This window comes from Dysidea avara, chromosome 10 (assembly GCF_963678975.1).
Source record: "Dysidea avara chromosome 10, odDysAvar1.4, whole genome shotgun sequence".
Taxonomy (NCBI): Eukaryota; Metazoa; Porifera; class Demospongiae; order Dictyoceratida; family Dysideidae; genus Dysidea; species Dysidea avara.
Genome location: NC_089281.1, coordinates 11,205,517 through 11,227,401, shown reverse-complemented (window position 1 = coordinate 11,227,401; position 21,885 = coordinate 11,205,517). Strand labels below are relative to the sequence as shown.

Sequence of the window (21,885 nt, the reverse complement as noted above, 5' to 3'; positions counted from 1 at the left end):
CAGCTCAGTCCCTATACATCAAGGCTAAAAAATCAGTTGCAAGATTGTACCAAAACTCAATGTGAAGATCATCTACAGACACTGAATGTTCAGTCAAAGTTTGAGGGTTCAGCTGAGTTAGAAAATTCTTTGGAATTGGCTATTGAAGAGACTGGTTAATTACGTACCATTCCTCCTCCATGTAGTATCCGATAGCTGTTAATTTACAGAGATAGTCAATCCATTGTGAAGCAAAGTGTCTGCTTTGTGACTCACAGCTTCCCATAACTGCTCATGTTTTAAACAGCTGTCCAACTGTATTGAATCAATAACGTTACAGTTATCATCATGATCAAATTCTTTCTGTCTGACCACTAAATTTGTTGAGGAATTTGCTGATATTCTATTTGTTAAAGTGTTTGCTGATATACCTAATTTCCATGCTGATAATTCTCCACAGTCAACAATTCCAACTAGTTTACTAATCACCCCCCTACTGTCCAGACATTATGATATATTCCAGACTCCATCCATGGAACTGACTTGCCCTCTGGACTCCACTCATCATATCCAGTCTGCCTGAACAAGGAAACAGAACAAAATTGAATACCTACAGCTGTTGGCTGAATTTGACCATCTTAATGTTGCCAATTACTACAATACAATTGAAATAACCACAGTGCTAGGTCACTTTCAAGTTTCTGCTATAATTATATCAAGAATTTGTTGAATTTTTAAAGCTTTTTTTTCCCCCTAACTTGAAGACACTAAAGTCCGTTATTAAGGAATGGTTAGATGCCACTGCCTCTGCCAATATTTCTATCTCTTACAGAATATTTCTGGCAAGAAACTGTAGAGTGGTGCACCAACTAGATACGTAGTAGTATTTTATTTTTGCATTATAGTAGTTAGTTTTTTTTTTTTTTCATTTTGTATCTTAGTTTTACAGAGACCTCAACCTGTAAAGTGCACTAGGAGTGAGACCTGAGGTTAAAATGAGTGACATTTGCTTACTTGTGCGTGAGGTCTTGTCTTAGTAGAAAAATTCCTGTAAAAATTGCAAAATTCCAACTTACTTTGGCTATTTTCAGTTATACTTCTCCACTTTTAGCCATTAGAGCACTGTTTAGTGCTTTTCCAAGAGCTTTGAAGTGAAATTAACTTACATTAGAGCTTAATTTTCCAGGAATTGCAATGCGTGAGATGGAAAACCATGCGTGAGACAACAATCCAATGTGCTTGTCTCACGCGTAATACGTGAGAATTGAGGTGTCTGCTTTTACCTTGCCTGCAGCCATGCCCACAGTGTGGTTATCTCTCGGGTTATCTACAAGGGTCACTCTGTGTTTGCATGCTGTCTGAGCTCATCGGTATGCCTTTTGTTTTGTTTTTGTGTTGCTGTTTTTTTGTCTTGTTTTGCACATTTTTCGCTCTCTCTCTTAATTGGTCCCTTTATAACAATTAGAAAAACAACAATAGTACTCAGGCTGAGTACTATATAACCACCACCCGGCACAGATCACGTGATATGGACCACGTGATGTCATACTTGATTGAAGACTTGAGAAAGGGAAATTTATGGCGCACGGATTGATTAACGAAGATGCACGCCTTCATAAGTGGTGCAAGGATGGAAAGTACAAAACAATCGAAGGATTTATTGCCACGTGCGAGGATCTTCCGTTGAGGTTGGCGTACCGTCGTGGAGTGTTTGGGTACACACCACTACATGAAGCAGTGAGCAACGGCCACTCGAAAGTGTTACAACTGTTACTTGATCGTGGTGGTGATGTCAACTGTAGTGCCAACAGTGGCTACACTCCACTGCATCTAGCAGCGTCTAGTGGTTACGTAGATTGTGTACGAGTACTGTTAAACTACAATGCAGATATATCCCTGATTGATGAGTATGGCAAAACGCCCTTACAGACAGCGGAGCAGAGTTCAAAAGCTGCTGTAGTGAAAGTACTGAAAAGTGCCGGTTAGTTCCTGCCTTTGTGTCATCATAATATAATGTGTGTGTCATATTTATGTGATTTATGTCATCTTATCTCCCCGCTTACAAGGCATGCACCTGCTGTTTCGCACTGCCTACTGTCACGCTGGTCTTCAACTGTGAAATGTCACTTAGAAATATTTTGAAAACTAATCAGACAAGGAGTGAGGTGTGGAATGTTAGGAATTCGCTCTACTTCCTATCCCATTCTTGGGGTTTATATATCTTTGGTGTAATGAGATGTCCTGAAATTTTTGCAAAGATGACAGTTGACAATATCATAATGTGTAACAGAAATTAAAAAGTGAATCGCCAATTTTGGAATTACTGGATTCTTAAAATTGAAATAGGCTATATGATAGTTTGTAGCTGTTTTTTTTTGTTTGTTTTTGAGATACAGTGAAACCAGTCACCTTCGGGCGATAATTTCTTGGCCTCAGTATGCTTTATACTGTTGGATTAGTGTATAACTGTTTCACTATCATACTTTAAAGCTGGCCTTTTTAGAGAGGTGGTCTTTCTCTATACAGGTGGAAACTAAGACAATTTCCACTGTGAATTGCATTAGAATACATCGGCTAAAAATTTATACTACAAAGAATTTTATGTATGTTTTAATTGCTTCAGTAGTAAACAGTACTTGAATTGATATGACTTCTATACCATCAGATTTGCCCCTTCATTGAGAGTAAGAGTATCTTTGTTTTGTTTCTGTACCTTAAAGCAAAAGTGAAGTACGTGTGTTTGTTTACGTAGCAGTAAAGTTCTACTTTATCGTCACCTTTTCTTAGCTTGAACAGTCGTCTTGTTTATAAGCATGAATGGATATAAAAACTGTATCTTGATGAATTCTTCATGGTGAACTCTGTGAGACACATAGCCTGTTGTACTCGTGACTTGTGAAAATGATCATTTGTATTTTATTTTCCGTATAGTCATAGTTAAAAATCAATTGTTTTGCTCTCCCTGCGCTTTTTAAGGCCACACCATTTTTTCACAGCTTAGCTGTTTTTGTGTGGATTTCACTTCTTTTTGTATTTTATAAGGCCCGAAAACCAGCCTATGGGATGACTTTAATGTTTGTTTTTACTCACATTTCTTCTTTTCTATGATGATTATTGAAGAGAGGCTTATAAATGTATTGTATTGCATGATTTACTTCAATATTAATTTTGGTAATATTATTGTACTACTCTATAGTCTGTTCGTGTTCAACTCTTGTTACAAGGGCCAGCTGCTCAAACATTTAGTAGTACTGTGAAGCTTGTTCCAGTACAAAACCATTGGGAGTGAACACATGTTCACCTCTTTGATATTACTATATTTGGCGGGCATAATGTTCTAGAACGATATAGCACTTCTATCTGTTGGCATATTTTTTCTTTCTGCTCAGTACCTCTTTGTGCACATGCACCTTTTTAAGCATGACTTTTAGGTCATCATATCTTTGCAAGCAAAGCACATATCGACACTGGACTTAAGCGAAATTAAATGCCCATCATCAGGAAACTTGAGTGTAGTTGTAGCAAATCAATATGTACTTTTGTTCACTCTTTATAGGGTGATCAAGGCACTGGTGTAGGGAAGAATCACTGAAAAGTTGAGCTACATTTCTCAACTGTGGCGATTTGTGCACCTCCCTTAACTCCAAGTTATTATAACCAACCTGGGTTCAATCCCCGCCTAAGTCATAACTTTTTTTTTCTTTTCATTTTTGGGACCTTTTTGATGCACTATTTTGTTCTATCTGTTCCATGCAAGTCTTCATCTACAAACTCTTATGCTCAGTTTTTCGGCACTGGCACTTAACTGCCTCACATCATAGGGACTCTTATAGCACTTTTGGGATAGGGCAGGCAAATTGCCAACATATTTGTCCATCTGTGTATTGGTCCAGTGTGTTGTATTAGGATAGGTAAAAGCTTCTTTCACCAGTATCCAGAATATCTACGTCTTTGTTTTAAGCACATAGGTATGCACTAACATGCAAAACTGTTTGTTCAGATTTACCTCATTACTGCTGTAGTAATAGACTGCTTGCATGATTGGACAGATACTACTGTGCAGTGTACATCTCAAAAATGATAATACTGGAACTATGCAGATACTGTAGTATACACTGAGGAACTGTGTCTGACCTGGCACAACTGTTTCACTATAATCCTACTTACATGCTTTTACTCTAAAGGATCGTACATTACCTTAATGGTTAATTACACTGCAGGTGTTTTAAAACTGGGTTGTTGTATGGTAAGAGGTATATGTGTCACTGCAACATCAGAACTGAAAGTGCATAAGTTCTAAACCTTTGCTTGCCATGCAGTAAATATAATTGCAAATTGTATTGGCTTTAAATTTTTGGCTTTAAGTTCATTTCTCTTTGTGACAGTCGGTAAGGTAAACATCATGTAGAAAATGAATCTGTACTATGTGTACACCACCTGTATGTAATGTAGGTATATTGTATATACAATTGCCTTTAGCTTGCATGCAGTTTAACTAATTAGCCTTGCATGCTCATTATTTCACAATATTTACTGCATAAGGATCATGTACTTTAAAGCACTATCGACATGCATACTACACAGCAAATATAGGACACTAATATTTATGCTTGGTTCCCAATATATTAATTGTTGTCGCATTAATTGTCCTGCAGCAAAGGTTTTGTTTGTTCTTTACAGTACATTTAAGTCACTGGTAGGGAAGATGCATTGAATGATTGAACTACATTCCTGTCAAAACCACAAACAATAAACTTTAGTGTTTTGCATCATTAATTTCAGCAGGATGGCATAAGGAAACCTCATACTCTTTAAAAATGTGACATCACCATGTACTCTACATAGCTACATGAGCAGTGCTGGTGGTCTCTCTTCCTGGCATTAAAATGTTTAATGTTGAGATGGTCCTGCACGTAGGGCAGGTACCAATGCTAGTATGTATATATCATGAACTCTTGATGAAACTGCAAATGTTTATATATAAGCAGATTTGAATTTTCATCTAGGTGATCAGCTAAGATTACAGTGATTCAGTGGTTAGGGATGTCGGTCTTAGGTATGGAGGTCCCTGGTTCAAACTTTGGTAACTTTTTTCCAACTTTGTGTACTTTTTTACCCCACGGTGACTGCTCTATTAGAGTATCTTGATCATGTGATTTTACATTTATAACTTTGTAGCTATAACTCTATTACTTTTCAAACCATCAAAAGGAACTGCTACGATGATCAGCCTATGTACATACCAATTTTCAAGGTATTCCCTTACTCAGTTTACCTTGTAGCCGTGACAGTTTTTTTACGTGAATAAACACTCATAACTACTTGGATATTCATGAGATTCACACCAAAGTTGGTATGTAAATTCACCTTTATATGCTCTTTAATTGTGCCAAAGATCAAGGTAATCAAATTACATGTTTACATTTTATAGCAATTTTTGCAAAGCGTGCAATAATACCCCATATGGCATAAGAAGAAAAAACAAAGAAATTAAATTGAAACTTTGAATGCCCATATCTCGCAAATGGCTGTTGCAAATTTGCTGTGTGGCCTAACCTGCCTGTAATGTAAAAATGTATACTTCAGAGAAGGGACCATGGAGCTATACATGCGTGAAAAAAGCTGTTTTCTTTCTTCCTGCCAATATATCACGGTGTGGTGTGCTGGATTTCTTGGCCGCACAATACACTACCATGCATCTTGCTTGATATGGCATGAAATATGAGACAACTTGGTGAATTTCTCTCTTTTACTAGCCTAGTAAGATATCCAAATACAAGAAAATTATCGTGTTTCAGTGCAAAACATGCTAAGGTAGAAAATTAGACACTAAAACTATGATATGAATTCTATATCCTAGCAAATGTATATTCATACTAGACAGGTTTCCAAGAGTTAAAGCGTATTAATATTGAAACTCACAGTGTAACCTTTACTATAGATATTAGATCACATAGTCTCATTTGGTCACCATTCACATTTTGTTATTCACATTTACAATTCTTTAGGGAATTTATAACAAATAAATGTGAATGCAAATTTCATTGTTTGGAGTGAATTGATTGCCATTGACAATCGCAGTATTGTGTAGTGGGGTGTACGTGCTATCATGTTGTGGTGACATTGAATACTGTGTAGTGTTTCAAATTTTGTGAGTCGGTAATGATTGACTATCAGTGTATTGCAGCTATCTCACAGTGGATTCAGGAGAGTGGATAGTCATTTTGTCAATAAAACGCTGATCAGCCAATAAAATTTATCCCTGAATCACATCACATATCTGTAGGTGGTTTCAGTGCACAACATTATCATACAGTACTATCATATAGTAGGGGCCACAAATGAGTAGGTGTGGCCCACAAAACAGTATCACCCAAAAAGCAGCCTCAATTTCCCCTGACGACGATGAGGCAGTATTGGTTGGGTAAAACTAAGCCCAAACAAGCTTTCAGATCAACCTGAAATGCTTTCAACAAGTTGCTATGGAATTTTAAAAAATGATTCATTTTATGGAATTTTCTAGTGACTGACTGACTGATGTCTTCAGACAAGTGTAACTCGATAATGGCTAAGGCTACGGGCTTGATTTTCTCAGTGTTCGATGTCACTTCAGCCCAACAGGTGCTTTTTGGCGTACCGCAGTACATACAATGCATTCTTCATGGACTTACCAGTGTCCTCCTTTGTGTCCCATTCATCTTTGCTGACAGCGAAAAGTGTCGATTTGGCGATAGCATGTGATGGCTTTCCTTTGTAATGGAAATCATCTGTATTTGTCATAGTGGCTATTTTGATATCAGAGGTGCTTTTCAAACAGTTCTTGATTCATACTGCTGTGTAACGGTTTAAACGTAGCCAAAAATGAAGCGTAATGGATACTTCACTTTTCAGATGATAATTAATACAACTGGGATGCGCGGCACCATTTCTTTCGTATGTGTGGATTGCAGAGGTGCTTTTCAAACAGTTGTTGATTCGAAATGCTGCATAACGGGTTGAACATAGCTGACAACGAAGCATAATGGATACTTCACTTTTCAGATGATAATTGGGGCACGTGGCGCCATTTCAGATGCAGTGCGCGTGGGTTCACCTGTCATAATAATAAAAAAAATAACAAACAAGTTCCCAGAAAAAATTGGAATTTTCAACTAGAGTAGGGACCATAGCACATCATCAAAAAGTACTGTAACAAGGTGGAGTAGTGCACGATATTAAATCACAGTAAAACAATAAGAAGTGTTATATGTGACCAGATCTGTGAAAACCCAACATAATGGCGCATTTTTTCATTTTTTTATTATTGAATATCTATAATCTACTTAGCCAAGTGTATGCTCTGGCCAAGTTTCAGCCTCATATGGCAACAACTTTTGGAGTTACAGCCCTAAGTAGCAACAACAGAAAGATCGATTTGTACAGCAAGTATTGGGAAAATAAACTACGTGTGCTTACAACAACGGCTGTAACTTACAAATACAATGTAGTACAGAGTTGCAACTTGCACCATTGTGTTCGCCATGAATAGGGGAGTCCATTACTGGGTAAGTTTCTTCTTCTATTACCATTCTTCACTGCATACAAAGATGAAATCAGTGAAGAAAAACCGATCGCGTACGACTGTTTCGACGTGACGTAAACAAATGCCCATAACTTACGTATCCTTTAGTCTACTGCAACAAAACAAAGATTTTTGAACTCCTCTTGAGTAGGTGAATAAGATGATATCCAGGTTTTTATCATAGGACCCTTTCTTCACAAAGAACAAAGCATTAAAAATTTACGAATTACGCAAATATTTTACCCATTGCAAATCAATGGCTTATACTGAAAATTTAGGCTTGCGCCATTATGTCGGGTTTTCGCAGATCCGGTCACGTATTCCTACTGTGCTCAAGATACCATAATGGAAATGCACAGTAGGGATATAACACTTCTTATTGTTTTACTGTGATTTAATATCTTGCACTACTCTAGCCTGTTTCAGTACTTTTTATTGATGTGCTATGGTCCCTACTCTAGTTGAAAATTCCAAATTTTTCTGTGTACTTGTACATGGAAAAGGAACTACAAACATTTCACCTTACAGCAGTTGTCAGCAATGTAGTTGGCAATAATCCATAAATTTTAAAGAGTTACTTCAACCACTTGCTTGCATGGCTTATCTTCTTCTATATATATAAAGCTGAAAAGCTGTCTGTCTGTCTGTCTGTCTGACGGTCACGCTGCTTACTCACCAGACTTGGCGCGAATCGACATAGTCTGTGCTGATAATGAAGCGCTCATCATCCGCCTACTCTAAGATTGTTATCACCAGTTCACGCGTGCTTCCGTTCGGTCTCTACAGCGCGTAGAAGGCCAAGGTGTAGAGAAAATTTGAGCAACATTCCTTTGAAAACCACAGCACATACTGTTCAAGTGGTAGAACGCCTGACTAGCGTGTAAGAGGTCGTGGGTTCAAATCCACGTGTTGACAGATTTTTTTCTTTCTACTCAGTACCTTTTTGTGAACACCTTTTTAAAACACGACTTTTAGCTCATCATGCAAAGCACGTATCGAGGCGGGACTTTAGCGAAATTAAACGCCCATCATCTGGCAACTCGAGTGTTGTTGTAGCAAATCAATACGTGCTTTTGTTCGCTCTTTATAGGGCGATGAAGGCACTGGTGTAGGGAAGGATCACTGAAAAGTTGAGCTACATTCCTGTCAAAACCACTGATAAACAACTGTGGCGATTTGTGCACCTCCCTTAACCCCAAGTTATTATAACCAGCCAGGATTCAATCCCCGCCTAGGTCATAACTTTTTTTTTTCACTTTTGGGACCTTTTTGATGCACCTTTTTGCTCTATCTGTTCCATGCAAGTCTTCATCTACAAACTCTTATGATCAGTTTTTCAGCACTGGCACTGAATTACCTCACATAATAGGGACTCTTATAGCACTTTTGGGACAGGGCAGAAAAATTGCCAACATATTTGTCCATCTGTGTGTTGGTCCAGTGTGTTGTATTAGAGCAGGTAAAAGCTTCTTTCACCAGTATCCAGAATATCTACATCTTTGTTTTAAGCACATAGGTGTGCACTGACATGAAAAACTGTTTGTTCAGACTTACCTCAATACTGCTGTAGTAATAGGCAGCTTGCATGATTGAACAAATACTACTGTGCATCTGAAAAATGATAATACTGGAACCATGCAGATCCATAGTTTACACCGAGGAACTGCATCTGACCTGGCACAACTGTTTCACTATCCTGCTTACATGCTTTCACTCTAAAGATTCATACATTACCTTATTGGTCAATTACACTGCAGGTGTTTCAAAACTGGGTTTTTGTATGGCAAGAGGTATATGTGTCACTGCAACATCAGAACTGAAAGTGCATAGGACAAGTTCTGAACTTTTGCTTGCCATGCAGTAACTATAACTGCAAATTGTGTTGACTTTAAATTATGCTCAAGTTCATTTCTCTTTGTGACAGTCGGTAAGGTAAACATCAAAATGTAGAAACTGAAACTGTACCATGTGTACACAACCTGTATGTAATGTAGGGTATACTGTATACAATTGCCTTAGCTCGCATGCAGTTTAACTAATTAGCTAGCCTTGCATGCATGCTTCACTATAAATTATTATGTACTGCATAAGGATCATGTACTTTAAAGCACTATCGACATACATGCTACACAGCAAATATAGGACACTAATATTTATGCTTGGTTCCCAATATATTAATTATTGTTGCATTAGTTCTCATGTAAAGCAGCAAAGGTTTCGTTTGTTCTATACAGCACGTTGAAGTCACTGGTAGGGAAGATGCACTGAATAATTAAACTACATTCCTGTCAAAACCACAAACAATAAACTTTAGTGTTTTGCATCATTAATGACATAAGAAAACCTCATGCTCTTTAAAAAATGTGACATCATCATGTACCCTACATAGCTACATTAGCAGTGCTGGTGTTTAATGCTTAGTCCCTCTTCGTGGCATTAAAATGTTTAATGTGGAGATGGTCCTGCACATAGGGCAGGTACCAATGCTAGTTATATATAAGACTCATATGGTAGTATTCAGTGAACCAAAGTTCAAGACGATGAAGCTATGCATTTGCACATTATAATGGTTTTGTAAATTGTGCAGAAGATATATCTAAGCCCCTAAAACAAAGAAAAAAGTAAGCCAAACTTTAAGGGCTTGTATTTTACAAATACATAGAATGATCTTGGTATGTGGGATGCTGAATGTGGAGGATGTTTGCAGCATAAAAATCATTCCATAGCATAGACCTACGTACCTGCGTTGAAACCCGGTCAATGCATGCTGTTGACCCTGGATTTGACCAGGATGTGACTTGGAGTAATTAAATCACCAAGAGCTATGTTTGGGCGCGGTAGCTATATGATATAACTAAACATGTAAGTTTTATAGTTATACCTGTCACTCACTCAGTCGGAGTGCTTCCGCGTAAGTTTACAAAGAGCAAAGCATGTTTCCTATAAGTGGATGTGGCTCTGTGCATGCCTACAAACTTACCGTACTGATAACATTGACATGGTTCCATGTATGCCTGCAATATAACACATTGCCGATATTAAAGTAGACATGGCTCATGAAAATAGCTGGCCTGTTACAAGACTAGACTATGATTTGTGCAATAAACAATTGATTAGTGGGTGTGGCTCTACATAAGCCTGCAGGCAGCAACAGACATTGATATGTGCACACCTGCAGACTGCAATGCACTATACTGGCATGGCTTTATGCAAACAGTAATCCCAATAAGTAGGCATGAGTGTTTTATCCCACTTGGTGGCGTACCGGCTTTCTTGGCCGCACAACACTACCATGTATATTGATTTGTGAATCATTTATTGTTGTGTTGTATGTATTTAGTGATGCTTCTTTTTTTACAGAAATTATTAAAGAGGTAAGAAATGATGGCCCTAGACTCAATGAGTTACTAAAGACACCTCTCAACCAATTGGAGAAAAGTTGTATTGACCGTGCTCTGATGGCTGCTGTAGAGAGTGGTAAACATAGTAATATTGGAAAATTGATTCTTCGTGGAGCATCAAATATTGATGAAGCTCTTGAAGAGAGTCGTGGACTGAGGAAACACAAAGTAACTGCAACTCTTCTCATTATCAAAGCAGCTATTGAGAATGACAAGATCCTTGTTCTGAAACTGTATGATGAGAATGTGCAAGGATTAGACACTAAGGTACCATTGACTGAAGAGGATGATCTTGCTGAACTTCAGCAGTTTGTACGTAGCCACACCATTGAAACAGTGATGCCCATAGAAATAGCACGACGAAACAGTGCATCGGCAGTGAGAGAAGAGCTTCTGTTAAGAAGAGGTGTCAACGAAACGAGTGGCACTGTGCTGTGGTATGGCCTCCGTCTGACCCAATTGGAAATTTCATGGTTGCAGAATATCTACTGGGTAAAGGAGCTAAAGATAGCCCGTAATGAGTTTACTTCACTCCCATCTGAAATGGGTGGTTATCTAAATCGGTGCACTAATCTTGAATTGCAGTGGAACAAGCTACGTGAAGTTCCTTGCTGTTTGTTAGAGCTGCCTAGCATTAATGAATTAAATTTGTCACACAATGATATTGAAAAGATTCCTAAAGTACCAGAATGGTCTTCTTCTTTATCTATACTTGACTTGTCTTATAATCATCTACGCAGCTTGCCTAAGTCTATAGTGGCTCCTAACTTAAAGAATCTGAACATCAGTAACAATCAGTTTCACACAGTTCCTCATTGTGTGTGTTCGTTAACTGGTCTTATTACACTCAACATTGCATACAACTCTGAAATACTGGCCCTTCCAAATGAGCTAGGTCGACTAAAGAATCTGCTAAATCTTAACTTGGACGGACTTGTTGATCTAAATGATCCACCCAGAAGTATCCGTGGTACTACTCTTGATTGTATCAACTACTTGAGAAGCCGGTTACTCAGTGCTCGTGGCTATTACCACATGAAGTTAATGCTTGTTGGCAAACAAGAAATGGGGAAGTCTACAATTGTCGCTCGATTGCAAGGCCAAGAAATTGGCAATGAATCCACAGTTGGTGTAGATATTAGTGAATGGAAATATACTCCAGCATATAACAAAAGGACCTTTTACTTCAGTATTTGGGATTTTGCAGGCCAAGAAGAGTATTATGCTACTCATCAATGCTTTTTGTCTAAGCGATCCCTATACTTGCTAGTATGGAATGTCACTGAAGGAGATGCTGGAATTGCTGATCTAATACCATGGCTCAACAACATTTCTGTACGGGCTCCCAATTCTTGTATGATTATTGTAGGCACTTTTCTTGACAAGGTGTCTGAAGAAAATCGAGGAAAGGTTAGTGATCTTCTGAGAAAAGTTCAGAAACTTGCTGCACAGTATCGACGTCTGAGTATCACCAAAATCACTGCAGTTGGTTTACAGGGTCAGTTGGAGAATGTGGCAAAGTTGAAGGATGATATCTACAATGCAGCCGAAGAGTACAAGATAGAAAATCAGCATGTAATGGGTTTTGAAATTCCATCCAGCTATCATGTTCTTATGACTACTATCCACCGCAATGTGAAAGATGGAGCACATGAACCAATCATGCATGCTGCAGACTTTGAAAAAATGGTGAGGGATCTGAATCTTGTCGACCTTCAAGATGACGAGGAGCTTCGTACAGTTACACGCTTTTTACATGAAGATGGTGTGCTACTACACTATGAGGATCGCAAGCACAACCTTGACGATTTGTATTTTGTTGATTCGAGATGGCTATGTGATCTGATGTCTACTGTTATTACTGTCAGCCAAAGAAACCCTTATGTACAGGAAGGAATTTTGCACAACAAATATATTCCTCTCTTATTTAAAGATGAGCGTTTTCAAACTAAATACTTTCAACAGTACTTAACCTTGCTAACCAGATTTGAAATTGCTTTACCACTGGACAAAAGAATTCTAATCCCTTCATTGTTACCTGAGAATCGCCCTGAAATCGTAAGCGAACAGCTGCCAGATTTCAAGCATTGCTTTAAGCGCTTCATAATTTTTCGTCCTTCAGTTAGTAAAGGCAAGTCCTATCGTTGTCCAACTTCTTCTGGTCTATGGAGCCGTCTGCTGTCACGTATAATGAGCAATATCAAAGAAGTTAAAAATATACTAAGTGAGTATGTGCCAGTTAAAGAAAATAATGTTGTCATTTCAACAAATATTGTTTTGAAAAGTAACACCACTGCTCTCAGCAGTGTTTCTGAAGATCCTTCAGTAGAACTAGAATCAGTAGATTATGTCTATTCTGATTCTACTTCAAATGTGTCCTCTAATCAATCTGTAAAATTAGAAGTAGGATCTGTAGAATGTTATATGCCATCAAAAGCACATAAACAAGTGGTGACTAATGGAAATTGGCAACTAGAGCACCATAATAAGTCAGTTGATGTAGTTCCTAATGAAGGTCATAGAAACTTGGTATACTGGCGTACAGGACTGTTCTGCAATGTCAATAAATTGTGTTTCATTATTGAATCTTTGGTGGATACCGTCAAATGCCAGGACAAAGATGGCATTTTAATAGTGTGTTCACCTACACCAGAAGGTCGTAGAGTGTTTGGTCAGTTGATTGATTATGTAGAGCAGTTGATTTCAGAGTGGTACCCTGGACTTGAAGGGGAACTTGACCACATAGTTCCCTGTCATGAGTGTATTAAATCTGGAGCTGCTGAGCCATATGAATTTAAAGTAGATGAACTGTTGCATTTGATTGCTGATCACAAGTTGTCCACAGAGTGTGGTGTATGCCATAGCACGCAACAACTAATAGACCTTGTCCCAGATTTGTTGTTAACTGATCTTAATGCAGAATTTCTCCTTGATGCCAATGAAGTTATTTACAAGGAAGAGAAAGAGAGTTTTCTGGGTGAAGGGGGATTTGGAAAGGTTTATCGTGGAAAGTACAAAGGTCAGTCAGTTGCTGTAAAACTGTACACTGCAATGGAGAGGATCAGTGTTGAAAAAAGGTTTAAAGAGCTTCGATCAGAAAGTAAATTATTACAGCAATTGCACCACCCATGTCTGGTTTGTATGGTTGGAGTAACACTACACCCTACAATGTCACTAGTACTAGAGGAAGCTCCTCAAGGGTCACTACAGGTTTCATTAAAAGAAAAAAGAGCATTTCCAAGAATTGTTATGTATCGTATTGCTATTCAAGTGTCATCTGCACTACATTTTCTTCACAGCATCAACATCATTTACCGTGACTTAAAAGCAGAGAATGTATTGTTGTGGTCGCTGTCACCAGATCATTTGATAAATTGTAAAGTGACAGACTTCAACATAGCTACACATGCTGACCCTGGAGGATCACGAGGTCTTCGTGGTACCAAAGGTTTTATTGCTCCTGAAGTTGCTCATGTTAATCATTTAAAGGAGCGTTCTGTTTATGATCACAGAGCAGACATATTTTCTTTAAGCATGTTTTTTTATCAGTTGATAGCTCGTCGTCTTCCTTTTGAGAAGGTGGATGCAAATGAAGTTTATAAATATGTAGAAGAAGGAAAGAGACCACAATTAGAAGACATTCCAGTAGCTGAGAGTGGTCTGTTCTATATGACACGTATCATGAAACTGTGTTGGGCAGGTAGTCCTAATGAACGTCCTGGAACTGAGGAGATTATTAAGTGTCTTAGTGCCCCTGCAGTGCAGCTTGCTATGAGTGTCATACCTGTTAGCAGTAAATATTCAATTCGTGAAGGTTGTATTGTTACCTCAATTCATAGCAGAGAAATTCAACCAGAATCTATTCCTAGTGAACTGTGGATTTGTTGTGATGGAGTTGAAGGGATTGAATTGAACGTCTTCAACACACACACATTAGTAAACATTGGCAAACACTTTGTGAACCAAAATCAAGTGCGCTGTATGAAGCAATGTGGTGACCACATTTGGGTGGCTTCTAGAGCTGGTTTGGAAAATGGAGTGGTGGACATCTTCAACAAAAACACTAAGGACTTGGTACACAACATTAAAATAGAAGAAAATGCTGTATCTTGTATCACCAATTCTGAGCAGCTAGTGTACATGGGTACAATGGAAGGTTTCTGCTTTGTTTTTCCCATGGATGCGCAATCTATTCAGAGTAACATTATGCCAAAACGTAAATACATTTCAGAGCACTGTGTTGATGGAGTGGTGTTTACCAAGACCTGCTTGTGGGTATCCACTTGTAATCAAATTCATTTTCTACACCCTGACAGTCTTGACTCAGACGGTGTGGAAAAGAGAACAAGAAATACCCAAGCTTTTGTTGGACTGATGCAGTTATCAGACAATGAGGATCAGGTGTGGAGTTCTCACCTTGGAGGTGTGATAATGTCATCATGGAATGCTCACCAACGTGTACACTTGTGTGATGTTGATGTGGGTGTTATAGCTAAGGAGAAGTGTCAGGTTGGTGATCCTATAGATCAAATAATCACTGCCATGTGTACTGGTCTTGATACTGTATGGATTGGTCTAGCCAGTGGACACATCATTGTGTTTGGTATGAACCCTCCAGGTGAAGTACTGACATATTTCAGACCTTACCAAGATTATGTACGTTTTCTGTCTGCTGCCAAGTACCCTGGTCCTTGTGGGAAGGAGGAGTGTATGATGTTAAGTGGTGGAAAAATGTACCAACCTGATGACAGCTTCAAGATCTTTGCTAATAAAAATGAAAATAGTAAACCTGTTGACACAGCAAATATTACTATTTTATGGGAGGTACTTCCAACAAAGTACATGCGACAGGTGCATTACCTCCGTGAGGGTACCTCATACCTGGATTATTTTAACCTCAAGGAAACAATTAGAGATGCTGGTTTTACTGAATCCATGAAAACTTTCCCCTCTGATTCAACCACCATTGAAAACAAACCTTGTGCAACCATTAATTATGATCAGGCTGAATTTCAACAAAACAGTCAACAAACCCAGAAACAGCAGCTTAATGTTAACACTCTTCATGATGATGGTACCAGCAGCAATGATCACTATCAAATCACCTGATGAGTTTGAATGCTACTTGAAGACCTAATTGCATGTATACCCACAATAGTTGATGTAAGTGCCATTTGGTATCATTTTGTGTGTTGCTATAAATTTGTAGTAAATTTCTGTACACTCAACATTGTCTAGCAAATCAAACGTCAAAGTGGTAGCTTTTAAGGTAGGGACAGGTATACTACAATTGTGGCGTTTGGATTCAGTGGAATGGAATGGACTGGTGGAATGGAATGGTAATTAGGTAATTTCACTTAGTACTCACGTCTTTATAAAGACCACCTTCTAACAAAGACCACCTCTTTATAAAGACCATTTAACTTTAATGTCTAAATTGTTGTTTTAGCATGTATCCCTATATGACAGTCTTATCGATGAATTGTGGCCAGAAAAGCCATATTTATATCTGATTTATTATACAATAATATGCCCATACAAAACAGCTTAGCTGTACAAAAGAGGTGTATCCACAACACTAAAGTAACTGGCAACTAATTAAACTAGGATCTAATATTTGGTGAGGCCAAGAAATGAATGTTAATACTTGCAACTAACTATAACATTGGTCCTTTATCATTGACTCGTGCAGTCTGACTGCATTCCTGATTAATTCAATGTAAATCTAATTGGCTAGTAAATTGGTACCTTTTCCAATAGTCATTGTAGAGGAGGAAAAAAAGGCAGTGAAATTACTAGCCAATTAGAGTTACAGGGAATTAATTAGGAATGCAGCAAGACTGCATGAGTCAATTATAAAGGATCAAATGCAAATTTTAGAAATTATAGTTGTCAGTGTTAACATTCTTTTCTTGGCCTCACCAGATATTAGCTCCTTTAGTCGTCAGTTACTTTTAGTTTCATGGACATGTCACTTTTGTACAGCCAAGCTTTTTTGCATGGGGGTATTGCAAATCAGATATCACTCTGAATTTTCTATGCATGTGGGATGCAACTGATCAATAAGACCACCCTATGGGGATACACTCTAAAAGAACAAGATAGCAACAATTTAAAGATTAAAGTAAAATAGTCTTTATAAAGAGGTGACCACTGGGTGAGATTATCAAATTACTGTTCCATTCCATTCCATCATTCCATTCCACTGAATCCAGGCCCCTACAATTGGTTCCCGTATGTTCAGTTCACCTGGATTTACTATATGACTGCCTCAAGTAATCCCCAGGGATCAGTAATTTTGCAATGTGTTATTTTGTAATGTGTTACATGTGGTGCTCATTGACTACTTAAGTCATGGTATCGTAAACAGCCCCATGCACTACCAGGCTAGTCTAATATGCATGGTGATATCTCTTTACATATGATACCATAATTTGCTTTGTTTTGTTGTAAAATAGTTTTCTTATGCAAAAACTTGTACGAAAATTTCTTACACGAAAATTTTTACATAAGATCAAACTACTCTAATAGAGCAGTCATTCACGTAAATCATACAAAAATATTTTGGCACAAAAATAAAGCGAATTGCGGTACTCAGCTAAACACATTTAGTCCTTTAGCCTACTACAGCATTTTTATATACTGTCATTACATTTATGATGAACAATGTTTATATGCAGCCAAAAAAGCATCCAATAGGCAGCTACAAAATTTTAAAACTCTAATTCGGTGGAAGTTCTGATTGGCTGATGTCTGCAGACCAGTGCAACTCAACGATAGAAAAGGCTATAGGTTGGTAATTACTGTTAGACATCACTCCAGTCCAACAGGTGCCTTTATGCATGCATCAAGGACTTATCTGTCCTCCTTTGTGTCCTATCTCTTCATTGCCAGCACAAGGTGTCAATTTGCAGTAGTGTGAAATGGTTTCTTGTAGCCAACTATCATGTTTATAATAGGAATCATCTGTATTTTCTGTAGTAAGTAATTGATTACAGAGGTGTTTCTCATGTGTAATATAGAACTGAACACTTCTTTAGAATGCTTCAGATCCCCTCAAGTTTAGGTAGCTAAATCTTGAGGTTATTGTTTCAATTACATGAAGAATTTGGATATGCACTCAGATTCTTAATTTTAAAACCTCAACTGAAATATTTATGTCCATGGGATAGAGTAGTTTTGACCACTCTATAAGAGTATCTCATTTTCTTCATAAAAATTTCCTTCTTTGTGGTTACATATATGTCCTTATTCTCCCTTTAAGTAATCAATGTAAGTTTATTATTAGGCTGGATACTCCACTGCACTGCTCTTGTCTTCTGTTTTGTTTTGTACTGTCCAAGTTGATCACTATGTGTATAAATAAGCTACCAGTATAATAGATTGATTGCCATAAGAGATGCATTCCAGAGTAATACAGAATATGAAAATACATGTGTCATTTTTACAATGCTCAAAGCTATAGTTGTACATCATCATTAGAGACTCACAGTAATGAGTTGAGAGACCATTAAAGTACTATGTGAAAAATGTAAAATAAAACACAAACTACTGGGAGAACTGCATGCCTTGATGTTTCCATTGGCTTCCATTGGTATATACCTGACTTGTATGTGGAACTGCTTTTTTTGACAACTATAATAATAATTTCATTTGGTCTGCATGTTTCTGCTAAAAAGCCAAACAATGAAGTACTTACTATATACACCTTGAAAAGATCACTGTATGGCAATGTAGCTACTTTATTACCACAAGATCAGTTTATGCTTTCTCTTGTAGCTATAGGTATATCTAGCATTATGTATGGTATGATCACATAACTTCTTATCAAGACCTCAGATGTATGCTAGCTACTACTAATACTTATATCCCACAATAGGGACAGAGCTTGCAGTATAAATTGTGTTGTCACAAGCAAGATGAACCCATGTTGACACTGATCATAGACAGCATCTGTAGCATGAACAAAATAGGTAGCTAGTATTTTGTAAGCCACTCTGCCCCACTCATAAAATCACCATGTGCTGTCACTGAATTGTTTACTCACTTGACTGAACACTCAATCAGGAAGTATCAAAAAATGTATAGGCTGTTTTGCATATTGGAAGACATATAGCTTTGTGTGGCTGGTATAAAACACTGTAACTGTTGTATCATGTGTCACTGTCACTGTTGTATGGTATTTCTCAACTGTTAGGTAGTTTCAGTGTTGAATGATCAAGTGTAGCAGAACACCGAATAAGTCAGTGCATGTTAACTGCAATAGCTAGCTATTTCCTAATTGATCAGGATGTAGAAACAGTCTATGAAATTTGAACAAGCGTGAACTTTGGTTATTGTTATCAATTTTATTGACCGTGGCTTTTGCATTAGGTAGGACTATATAAATAGATAAACTATAGTTATATATAGTTGCAATGTAAATTGTGCACTATTATGTTATTAAGTGTATACTAACTTCATAGATGCTACACCACTAACACATTGCTACCATATACCTATGCATGTCCATGAACAGCCATACACTGTGTATATACGTAGCTATACACCTATATACATTTCATTCCATGCATGCAGTAAAGCAATTTATCATAACAAATCATTAGTTCATTTAAACATCACATGCATCCATGACTAAGGTGGTGATCTGTTACTGTGTAATACAGGATGTCAGCTATAACATGGGAATTTTGCATGGCATTTGTATAGGCTTCAGTTTATCTATTTGCTAATACTATTGTATAGATTCTGAGTATATGGCAGAGTCAGCGAAAGATGCACAAGGAATCAGAATAAGTACTCTATATTATTCATTGTAGATATTTCATAGCTAACTAGCCACACACATCTTGTTACTTACATGAATACATGCATGGTTATCCATCTATACTGCAGGAGCTACCTGCATGTCATAAACTTATCCTTACTAACTTATGTACAACACATGTATGAATACTTTGCTATTTACTTTAAACTCTGATTTAACTGACATGTTCATTTAGTTATCTTCTACGTTCATGCCACTGATGCTCAAGACTAGTAATTTCCGCTATGCAATTTCTACTCTCTTTACTATGAGGCCATACCAAATTAATCATATGTTTCACAGATTATTTTCCCTCTAGTAATGTAATGACCTAAATAAATTAAAATGCAAATCATTTCTAACTGTTTTGTTAGAGTTTATATGACTGCTCTATTAGAGTATGTTGATCTTGACAGGTACAAAAGCTAAAGTCCTCTGAAATAGTGATGGAGCTCCTTCCCCTTTGCTACTACACCTGTTAGTACTTGCACAGTATTCAAGGGTATATACAGCCATATTAGCACTTTAAGAGATCACGTGATTTACATTTATTTTAGGGTTTGCCAAAACATTTACCCACTGCATCCGTGAAACATAAGATTAATTTGTCATGGCTTTATTGTCAGTCACATTTTTCCTATAACAATAAGTGTTTTATACAACAAATCTCAAATATTCTGTGTAGTTTATAGCAGTACTATGAAATCGCAGCATAACAATTTTTTGATCATTGTGAAGCATGCATGGCTTAAGGTTAAAAGGGACCGTATACACCATACATTAGTGCTGGGCGATGTAGATTTTTCTTATGTCATATGTCATGGCAATAGTTATTCATGATACCACGGTATACAGTATATCCATAACAGTTGATAGCTTATAAGTTACAATACTTAGTCTTAAGGTTGAATCTGCGATACCTTTGTCATCATTATCTATTACAAGTGTAATTGCATTGGCTCTTTGAACTACTGTTATTACTGCCCACTGCATTGCACTGACCATTGTAAACATATCTGTGTATTTACCTAGCACCTTTCAAAACGGCAGAAAGGACACTAGATTTGGATGTACATGTTACCAGAATATGTAATGGTATAACTACACTCTCAATGATGGTGCAGTGCATGGCTTGGCAAAACTTAAGACATCATTTTACAAGCTTACATAGTACTGGGTAGGTCATGTGAGTTCTATCACGATAATAATTTCTAGCTATCATATCACGACATAAATAAATATGTCACAATACAAAATATATTCATTATATTGCCCAGCACTGTTAGCTACACTCATATTAGAGCCCTAATCGAAACATAGTAGCTGATGATTAGACCACTCCAAGAAACAATGTTCCCAATTGACCTCAAAAATACATGCGGGTGGGTGCATGGTTCATTATCCATTATATTCATTATAGATATTTCCACTATAATTTTGAAATTCATAACCAACTTAAGAATACAGTAGAAATATGTGACCAGATTTTACAAAACCGATCCAAATCGCACATCAGGCAAAATCAAACTAACACCACCAGTGGATAGCTACACTATCGTACTACAAGTTTTGACCCTCAGCACTACTCAAACTACACGAGGCTGGTTTCAACAGACGTCTTTTCTGGGTGGTGTGGAGTGCTCAAATGGCGGTTTCAGGCCTTTTGAAGGACCTGGCTTGGCAAGAATCAGTGGTTTACTGGTGGACAGCCTTATAATGTTGGCCAGACGTGTTCTCTGTTGATTTTGCTACATATCAGCCACTAAGGAGCCAGCACAGCCCTGTAATCTCGTGTCTGGACTCCAATCGTGGTCTGCCTCCATTTTGAGGTCTATCTCTTGCCCTCCCCACCACCCCCCAGCCTCCACCCCTTTGTGAGCACTCGTGATACTACTTCGCTCATCCAACTGCTCAGATTTTCTATCTTATTTGGTGGGAAACTCTACAAGCAGCTACAAGTACTGGAAGTGGCCTGAAAGGTAACAGATTGATGCATCTTTTGTGTAAATTTCATACGCGTGTTTGCTATCCTCGGAGAGTTATGCTGGCTTCAATTCTTTAAAACCGTTTATCTTGAAACTTCTAATGTGCGATTTGGATCGTTTTTCCAAAATCCAATCACATATTAAACTAAGAAC

At 37.7% G+C, this 21,885-nt stretch overlaps 1 protein-coding gene across 1 annotated transcript; it reads left to right on the top strand.

Moving 5' to 3' along the window:
• The first annotated feature begins 1,527 nt into the window (after positions 1-1,527).
• On the top strand, positions 1,528-16,169 carry LOC136268391 (leucine-rich repeat serine/threonine-protein kinase 2-like). The gene is made up of 2 exons (XM_066063722.1): positions 1,528-1,960; positions 10,901-16,169. Exons 1-2 carry the CDS (start codon positions 1,558-1,560, stop codon positions 16,048-16,050), a joined length of 5,553 nt encoding a protein of 1,850 aa, XP_065919794.1. The 5' UTR covers positions 1,528-1,557; the 3' UTR covers positions 16,051-16,169.
• Positions 16,170-21,885: the final 5,716 nt, after the last annotated feature.

Coding starts and splice junctions, on each gene's coding strand:
- LOC136268391 (XM_066063722.1), top strand. CDS start 1,558: ATGGCGCACGGATTGATTAACGAAGATGCACGCCTTCATAAGTGGTGC. Junction 1,961..10,900: donor GAAAGTACTGAAAAGTGCCG/GTTAGTTCCTGC, acceptor CTTTTTTTACAG/AAATTATTAAAGAGGTAAGA.